The sequence below is a fragment of the Penaeus vannamei genome, chromosome 27, assembly GCF_042767895.1.
Source record: "Penaeus vannamei isolate JL-2024 chromosome 27, ASM4276789v1, whole genome shotgun sequence".
Classification (NCBI taxonomy): Eukaryota; Metazoa; Arthropoda; class Malacostraca; order Decapoda; family Penaeidae; genus Penaeus; species Penaeus vannamei.
In genome coordinates, this window is record NC_091575.1 from 24,439,458 (window position 1) to 24,449,457 (window position 10,000).

Consider the following 10,000-nt stretch of genomic DNA (forward strand, 5'->3'; position numbering starts at 1 on the left):
GTTAACGCTGTATCCCCTCCCTCCTGCTATTGCGTCATGAAGACCAACTTATGTAAACAATGTACATTTTCAAGGTTGTAAAATCGACTTGTCATTGCCTATAGCGCTGTTATTGGACGAAATACGGGTTGAGGTGAGTCGGGTTTGTGTTCTTTTAAAGGAATTAGATAGTTTTTATACATGATATGTGGAAGAAAATGTTATTTACGTGAATTCTCATCTTTACTTCCGGGAGGTGAAGACTCATGTAATTTCCATTTTTCTTTGGCATGTTTTAATAAATTGTAATTTTAATACAAGCATAACGATGGTGAATGGTGCCTTGTAATTGTATATTTGATTTGACTTGCTTTGATATATAGGAATTATGAATTATGAGTATAATGGTAGGCCAAGGAAGAAGGAATATAATATTGACAAAATACAGACATAAATCTAGATATATTGGGTTAATATAATGTATGAATACAGTGACAGTAAGTTGTCATGTCAGTATTGTTTATGCATGGTAGATATGACATTAATGATTGGTATAGATATATGGTAAATGTACTTTGATGTGTTTGTTGAAGTTAACAGAAATTTTGGGAAATTTTTATCCCATCAAACCAAATTAGTGCCCAATGGTTTCAGTGCCACATGGGTTTGTTGTGTGACATTTTCGCTCATAAATCTGAACGTATACGATTGATATAACGTGTCAGCTCCTTTTCATCATTCATTTTATTCACAAAGCTTTTAAAGGCTTACTACATTGTAATGCAACATTTCAGAGATACAGTAGTTAATCATACCAAGTGCTATATCCCCTTAGTGATGGGCACACCTAAAGCCACAGTGACATAAGGACGTCATAACTCACTTTATTCAGTTAGCGGGTGGGCTAGCTGTACACAGCACGTGCCCAGCCAGAAAAGCAAAACTTTTGCATAATTATTACGTCACAGAAAACTCTTGTCCCCATCATGATAGGGTTATACAAATGTGTTGAAAGGGAAAGACATCAAGACAGTTGTTACAGTCGTTATATAGCATAATTTCCATTCGAATTACAAGTCTTTCATATCATATTCATGAAGAAGCATATTGATTAATGCTAAAATTGAAAAGGGGAGTTAAAGTTATTATATCTTTTGAAAATTAATTTCCGCACAGATGAAAAGAACTGGTTCAAGTTTGCATAGTAAATCTGGATCAAATGTCATGAATTGAAAGTGAAAGAGTTGTGTTGTAAATACTGATGATTTAAGATATCAGACTACCACTTACATGAATCTTAATATGCCTCACAGTTACTCTACCAGACCATACTGTAGCTAAACCTTACACAGCCAGAATCTAAAGATTATATTATTAAGTTAATTATATTCTAAGTAATGTTTTCTGTGTTATATTTTTTGACATTATATCAACATGGAATTGCAAATTCTGTAATAATGTAAGATATTAGGAGGCTTTCAATCTATTCTCAAAGATTTGGTTAAAGATTTATGAATTTCCACTAAATGTTATTGTATAGGGATATAAAATAGTATGTAATCTTGAAATATGATTTATGAATTTGTTTTTTGTTTTATAATTAAATGAGAGAAATGTTTTATGTCTAACAAAGTATTTTGGTTTTGTAGATAATAAGTATATGCTTTAGTGACAGGAACTCATGTTTCTTAATAAACTAAAGTGTAATGTTTGAAGTTCAAGAATTTGAGGAACTAACAAAATGAAAGATGAAAGATCAAATAATAGAAGAATATAAATCCTTAATGCAGCTAAGAACTACCACCATTGTATGATTTGGCAGTGTTTTCAAATACCACACGATCATAAATGCAGTATTAGATGTGCAGCATTACTATTTATTCTTACTATCCAACAGTGTTAGTCACAATGTATCGACGTGCAGCTTGCAACTTTGTACGCCCCCTTTGGTGTACGAGCCAGAATGCTATCAGAAGATGTGCAACAGAAGCCCCCGTTGTGGTAAAGAAGAAGCGGAGAGTTTTGGCTACAATTGGGAAGGCTATTGGTGGTGTGGTTGTAGCGGTGCCAGCAGCTGGAGGAGTGTACTATGCATACACCGATGATTTGACTAAGAGACAGATGAGGGTGACAGTTGAGGGAGTAGGAAGATTCTTCAGGTTGGTAGAGCTGTGGTATTGGTTTTCTTTTTATTATTATCATTATTATCGTAGTGATTTGGTGATATCCTTTAACATATGCATTTAACATCTTTCTTGTCTGTTGTAACTGATTTGTTGTATTATTAGTGAATTTTGTAATTGTAGTAGTTGTAGCATGCACAGCCTTCAGAATGGATTATTTTTTTTTATATATCAATCAGTCTTCAATTTTTCAATATTACCATCTGATTATAGAATTTTGATCCTTCTGTAATTTATTATACAATATTTTACAAGTCCTTCATGAAGAACTATGATAATTTTAGAACTTTAATGCAACAGGAGTTTGAGAATTGGTCTGATGATCTCCGTGGACTACAAATGGTCAACTTATGGCCTGGATGAAGACAGTGATCTTTATTCTGCAGCATTATCGGCAGCCCACCAGCGATCAGCGGAACGAATTCTCGATGGCTGTCTCAAGGTAGGAGTAGATTCTTTCATGATGCAACTCTGTATAGAATATGATGCACTAAAGGAGGTTTAGAAAAACAATGATATTATTACTAATTACTTAAATATTTTACAGAATGGTGGATTGTATGTAAAACTGGGCCAGGGGTTAGTCTCCATGAATCACATACTGCCAAAAGAATACCTGGAAACATTAAAAGTGAGTTTGTAATCTGCTGCACTTGAGAATTACTTCATAGTGATTTAGGGGTAAAATTTATTCAGTTATTTATATATGTCTGAAGAGCAAATGTTTTTGTTCCATTAAATAGAAAATGGATGTTTTACAAATTAACCTGAATCCTTTATTAGTATAAATCAATAGGGTAATGAAGGTTTTACAGATAGTTTTTATTGGAATTATTTTTAGATTTCTAGTATTGGTATCGAATATTTAAGGGCATATATTATTTCCAACTGAAAAGTGTAACATGAATACTCTTTACATTTTCTAATGAATTTTGATTTAAGGAAGACATTTCTTATCAGTATTTTGTCATTTGTATCCCTTAGGCTCTGCAAGATAGGTGTCTCAACCGCAGATGGGATGAAATTGGTACGCTCTTTCAAGAAGACTTTGGATGTTCACATAAAGAAATATTTAGTGAGTTTGATGATGAGCCCATTGCAGCAGCCAGTTTAGCCCAGGTGAGAGATGACATGACCTCAAAATCTTACATGTTATGCAGGTTTGGTGTCAGGAATCTTTGAATTTTAATTGTCTAATAAGAAATAGATTCATCTCATAATTAGAGAAGTTTGTTACGTTTTGCTATCAAGACTACACCAATATCAAAATCAAGACTATAGAACTAAACGATCCTTCTCTCCTAGGTATTCCGTGCTAAGACACACAGTGGCGAAGAAGTCGCCGTCAAAGTGCAATACATTGACCTTCAGGATCGGTTCTGGGGAGACATCACCACCATTGAGCTGCTCCTGGAGATCATACAAATAATGCATCCAAAGTTTGCCTTGAAATGGGTCCTCAAGGTAAAGGATTTTTGTTTTTCCTGTGAGTTTAGGCAAGCTTTTTATAAAACAAAAATGTTTTCATGTATGACATGTAAGACCACAATTCATTATAAAAATCATTTTGTCATGAATATTATAATACACTGATAACATTTTGATAACATTTTCCCTTTCTTATTTCATATTGATTTAATATTCTTCTGTAATGTTTAGAATTTGCAGTTATTAATTTTTTTCCAACCCAGGACCTAAAAGGTACCTTGGAGCAAGAGCTGGACTTCATTAACGAAGGACACAACGGGGAGCGCTGTGCTAGAGAACTTTCAAAATTTAAGTATGTTCATGTTCCAAAAGTCCACTGGGATTGCTGTAGTAAGGTAGGCACAAACTTTGTTCTTGTCCTTCTTGTATTCTTTACCGATGATATTTGTATGTTTCCTTTTTTCCTGGTTGTCTTTTTTTTTAATCTTTTTTATTGTAAAGTTCCTGTCGTTTTTGAGGCATAGAAATGTTTTCTTTTTTTGTTTTCATCATTTAAGAACATTTTGTATTTTGGATGGTATCATATTCTTGTGAATAAATTTTTTCCTCACCCTTTTGTTTTGTTTATTTGTCAAGAGTAGGGACTGATAAAGACAGGCTTTTTTCAATATATCCAGTTTACATTAGATTTATAAATAACACAAGCTAGTCTTTAATTTAGATAATAGATGTCAAAAGAATAGAATTTAGTTATGTTATCATGAATTTAGTAAAAAGGAAAATTTGATTAGAAGAAATATGTTCTATGACACATGTTATTCTTTGAAACATCTCTCCTTCCATTTTGCCTTCACTTTTGACCAGAAGTGGAATTGCATTGAGAATAAGCAAGATATGTGATTAGTGGTATTAGGATTAAGTAATGTAATTATTTCAGTTAGCAATCCTGGATCTCAAACATTCCAAAGGTTGCAATATAACTGGTAGATGCAATTAGATATGTGATCATTGTGCAGTTTATAGATACTATTGTTAACAATGATATACCTTGATAGATATTTCTTAGAATATATATTCTTAAATCTTTCACAAAGCTCATTTCAGCTAAGAATGTTGTAAGGCCAAATTATTTTTCTTTCTTTGTTATAAAAAAGAAATATGCTCATCTCCTTGAAGATCAAAGTTGTTTCAAAACAGTACATGTTGAACTTGATTGCACAAAGCTTTAGGAGTAAAATTAAGTTACAGACACCACTTAGCATCATAATGTAAACCTCCAATACATTACTTGATTTTTTTATTAATTCATATCTGTTCACATTGTTTTTTGGGCAAAATGTAATCTTTTAATTTTTCAATAAATATAATTAGGATGATAATTATCCAACTCCAGGCTGATATCTCTGTAAGAAGTAAATATTATTATACATAAATTGTTCTGATGTCCGTGTAGAAGTTGCCTGGAAATTGATTTATATTAAAAAGATGTGTCTGCAAGTTGCCCATGTGATTTATGCTGTTATTAAATGAAAGCATTAACACATTTGTATCACAGAAGCACTTATCAAGAGCAAGTTTACCAACCTAACCAAGCAATATATACCTCCTGTAAATTCTTTCATAACTAAAGTATAATGCCAGCTATGCACTGTTTTTTCCCTAGTCGGCCAGTTTCAGAATCTTTGACTAAGGGATACAGTAATGAAACTGTCGACTCATTTAATAAGTTACTCAATAATCTAATGGCTCTATGGAATTGATTTTAGTTGAAATAGTTCTATTATTATTATTGGATGTAACTGCAAATATGATGCATTCAGAGAAATGTGCTATAATTAGTAATGCAATGTTGTTTAAGTCACTCAGTCACCACAACCTGTGTATTTTGTGTATTGTGTGCTGTGTATTTTATCTTTTAGTGTGCGAGCCTAGGTAAATGAGAGGGGAGAAAAGCATAAAGGTAATTCATTCGTCTCTTCCTTTCTTCTTCCTTTTTCTCTCCTCTCTTGCTTTTTGGTTTTACTTTCATTCTTCATTTTACATTCTTACATTTCCTGCAACTCTCTAGCCTTTTCTCTGCATTGGTACCAGTCTAGTGTTAAAGATACTAGTTTAGTCTTTTGAGTTGATTATCAGAGATGCATCAAATGATATATGAATAATGTGTGAATGATTTCTGCTTACAGAGAGTTTTAACAACTGAATACATACATGGATTCAAGGTTAGTGATGTATCAGGTATGGAGAAGGCTGGAATAAATATCGAAGACGTTGACAAGAAGCTCATAAATGCATTTGCCGAACAGATATTCCACACTGGCTTTGTCCATGCTGATCCACACCCTGGCAATGGTAAGTTATTTGTAGATTATCATGTAATATTGTTCCTCACTTTCATTAGGGATTTACATGCTTGATATTATGTTTTTGTTCAAGTTAACAAATTTTTAAAAATCTGTTTAATATATAGTTGTTTAAGTATTGTTTATTTTTATCTATTTATTTTTTCTTGAATTAGTTTGTGCCATTATCATATGATATGCTATTCCATACAGCTATCATAGCAACAGTACTTATAAAGTGATACCTAAACGCGAACCTTTTGGACAAATATGCAATTTTTTTACCTATATCTTTCTCTCCTTGTGGTCTTATAATTATCACTGTAGAGTTCAATTTATAAAGATGAACATCTTTTTGGGCCATATGATCCTGAAACTTTTACCTTTTTTAACAATAATATTCAAATATAAAATGGATCAGAATTGCCGACATTTCAGACTATTCAGTACATTAGAATGATTTGATATATATTGTTAGTACATGTTCTTAATATAATGACACTTATGATTGGTTCCATTTTTTCCTGTACACACATATGTTGGCATGACCAGTATTATATACGTGCATGTGTGTGTGTGTGTTTGTGTGTGTGTGAGTGTGTGTGTGTGTGTGTGTGTGTGTGTGTGTGTGTGTGTGTGTGTGTGTGTGTATGTGTGTGTGTGTGTGTGTGTGTGTGTGTGTGTATGTGTGTGTGTGTGTGTGTGTGTGTGTGTGTGTGTGTGTGTGTGTGTGTGTGTGTGTGTGTGTGTGTGTGTGTGTGTATGCACATGTGCGCACACTGAATGTGTCTGTCTGTATTTTTTCTCTCTTTCCTCATGCAAATGCTGATATTCCAGTTCTAATTCGGCCAAGCAAGCGTGGTGACGCCGAGATTGTGATCCTTGATCACGGTCTGTATCAGTTCCTCCCAACCAGCGTGAGACAGCCATTATGTCGATTGTGGAAAGCTATTGTGGTTGGTGACCATAAAAACATGCAGAAGAATTCGGCAGAACTTGGCGTACGAGGTAAGCTTTCTTGCATTTCTTTCCCACACCCACCATATTCACAGCTGCAGTTAAATACAATTGGCTTGATTGAATATCATGCTTTGAAATTTCTTGCACCAGATTTATTATTTCATTTATTACAAACAAGAAGGTCTTTGTGGTTTTGTCTTTTTATCATGTTTTCACTTATGAAAGTTATAATGAAATAGATCAAGAATGGTAGCCCCTTTTTCAATCAAATAAATATATGAAATCATATATGCCTGTTAGGCTATATAATTTTCCAAAGGCAAATAATGATTTTATTTCAATATTGCAAAGAGAAAAGAGTGATTGAGTGAATGAATGAGTCTGCATATGTTTGTGATTTTAAGAGTTTGTGTGTAAGAGTTTGTGTGTATATTTATGTGTCAGTCTCTTCGTGTGTATAAAGTCCCCTTTGTGTGTATGCGTGTTTGTATTTGTGTAAAAGTGTGTGTGGATATATGTGTGAGGAATTGTCATTGTGGTAAAAGAGAGTGAGTGAGTGATATAACTACATCAGATATGATACCTTAAGATAAAGGCCATTGTATATATTTAACATGTGTGTAATCAAACACATTCATGCCTTGAAATAACAGTTATAAGGCAGGGAGAGGATACACAACCACATTAGTCATTATGAGATAAAAAAAAGAAAAGAAAAAAAAGATTGTGAGATATTTAGCGGGTCCTTTTTTTCTTTGTTTATATTTTGTATTCATAAATTTTTTATAATACTTTCTTTTATTCTTATAAATTAGATAGCTTGAGAGACTAGCAAATGACTCATGAAGTTTATTCCTAAGGATACCATTTCCTTGAAAATGGCCAAAAATGCAATGTTTGGACATTTTGAGATGAACACAGTTTTGGAAACGCAAGGGAAAGATTTTTCTAATAGAAAAAGACTTATTTTTCAAAAGAATTTAGCTGGAGCTTCCCCATCAAGTAAGAATAAAAGGGTAAAGCCCACAAATTGATTTTAAAAAAAGGAAATTTAGAAATTTTAAGGTATGGTCTCCTTAAGACAATTTTATGATTGATTTCTTGAAACTTCTTGAATATAACTGATTGTGTATATGTGTGTGATCTTAAACTCTTCTAGAAATCCAAAGTTTTATTGAGAGTTCAAAAACATTCCTGCCTTTGATTCACCACAAATTATGAAGCAATACCGTAAAGCTGCTTTCCATTAGCATGATACGCAAATTTATAAGATGAACAAATAAATTACCAATATTATTATTTTTCTCCCCTTTTCTTTTTCTTTTTTTTTTCTTTTTTTTTGTATAACTGATTAGAGAGGCAAATTATATATGTATTAAGTAAATACTTATATTACTTTAAGGATAATACCCAAAAGGATGCATCTCACCATGATTTGTTTTAGCACAGCTGCAGTACTTTAGTTTTTTGTAATTTAGTTTTATTTGACTGGAGAGACATTATTTGTGTATGGTAAACTTAGCTTTATAATTCAGTAGTTTATAGATAACTGGTGTTTTTTGTGTTGGAATTGTGTATATCATAGACTTAAAAAATTCCATTTAACCCCTTGACTGTAAGATCCTCAAAAAGGATGTTAGGCTTTGCGGAGAATCCAGAGGGTCTTGTTCATAAAAAGGAATAAAAAAGCAGAATTCAGAAAGGATTTTTAATGATTTACTTGGACCAAAATCCGCACTAAGCTGGTACTGCAGGATGTTGCCCGTGTCCATCCTGGTGTCGAGTGCACTGACAAATTTGTAGCATTCATGTGGAATGGATTGCAAATAGGACAGTAAGGGGGAGAACAAGAAAACACATTGATATGTCAAAAGTCTTTTCTCTATATTGCTTCTTCAGGGTATACTCTCTATATCACTTATCCTGTATGCCCTGAATAAGTAATGTAGCGAGAAGACATTTCGTATAATCATGTGTTTTCTTGTTCTTCCCTTCGTTGTTCTATTTGTATTGACAAATTTGCGCAAAAGAAAAATCCAGCTTAGTGACAGAGGTTAAATTCAAGGGGTTAGATTGAAGTTGAAAATGATCCTTCTATAATTTTTGATCTAGCAAAAAAAGGTGTTTCACAAACATTTTCTGTTTTAGGTTTAAGGGAATACTCTGTTTTACTTTTATAGGACTAAATTTTTTGGGGGAAAGAAGAAAAAATATAACCTGTTGGGAATTTGTACTGCATGTTGCAACATACAGATAATTAAAGTATGTATGAAAATATATATTGGAGAAGGATACAGTTGCATGATACAGAAAGTGTGGAATCCAGAGGTTGCTTTTCTCTTCTTTCCTCTGTGTGTGTGTGTGTGTGTGTGTGTGTGTGTGTGTGTATGTGTGTGTGTGTGTGTGTGTGTGTGTGTGTGTGTGTGTGTGTGTGTGTGTGTGTGTGTGTGTGTGTGTGTGTGTGTGTGTGTGTGTGTCTGTCTGTATATGTGTTTGTGTATGTGTGTCTGTGTGTCTGTCTGGTTGTAATACTTGTGCATGTTCAAAAATTTGCTTTGGTATATAGGTTTGATTAATTAAGAAAATCATATTAATATAATCTAATCCTCCATGGATATAGGAAAGAGCTTTCAAGGTTAGTCTGGTTTCATCTTGTAAAACTTAACCTGTTTTGTCGTCGTGTAGCTCTTGTTTGTATCCCAGCCCCATGCCCTATGCAACTATGTGTTTCTTGTTTGCTTAAAGAAATCTCCAAGAGTATTGAAAAAAGCTTGTAAGTATGATTGGTTTTAGGTTGGGTATATATGTATATTTACAATTATTTTTCTTATGTGTATTCTGAATGACCCAGTTTCTTAGTTTCCTATTGTTACTGTTACTTAATAGTTTTCGTATTTTTACTCCGAAATTGTACTGTCTTCTCTTTGTTGTTTTATAATTTTACTCTAATTATTTTCGTTTTTTAGTCTTCCTTTCTGCCCCTTTTCTCTTCTGCTCCCTCCACCTTTGCCTTCTTCTTCTCTTTCCTCCTCCTCCTCCTCTTCCTCCTCCTCCTCCTCCTCCTCCTCCATCTATTCCTTCTCCTCCTCCTTCTTCTTCTTCTTCTTC

At 33.3% G+C, this 10,000-nt stretch overlaps 1 protein-coding gene across 5 annotated transcripts in view; it reads left to right on the plus strand.

Annotated features, from left to right (window-relative positions):
* Positions 1-20: 20 nt before the first annotated feature.
* The window catches only part of Adck5 (aarF domain containing kinase 5), a 20,235-nt gene continuing 10,255 nt past the window's right edge, over positions 21-10,000 (plus strand). For all 5 annotated transcript variants that reach the window (XM_070141064.1, XM_070141063.1, XM_070141065.1 and 2 more), the window contains exons 1-9: positions 21-133; positions 1,877-2,138; positions 2,463-2,604; positions 2,710-2,793; positions 3,147-3,281; positions 3,468-3,626; positions 3,854-3,985; positions 5,777-5,942; positions 6,770-6,940. In XM_070141064.1, the coding sequence (XP_069997165.1) occupies positions 1,888-2,138; positions 2,463-2,604; positions 2,710-2,793; positions 3,147-3,281; positions 3,468-3,626; positions 3,854-3,985; positions 5,777-5,942; positions 6,770-6,940 (1,240 nt within the window). In that variant the 5' untranslated portion in view covers positions 21-133; positions 1,877-1,887. The remainder of the gene's footprint in view (positions 134-1,876; positions 2,139-2,462; positions 2,605-2,709; positions 2,794-3,146; positions 3,282-3,467; positions 3,627-3,853; positions 3,986-5,776; positions 5,943-6,769; positions 6,941-10,000) is intronic.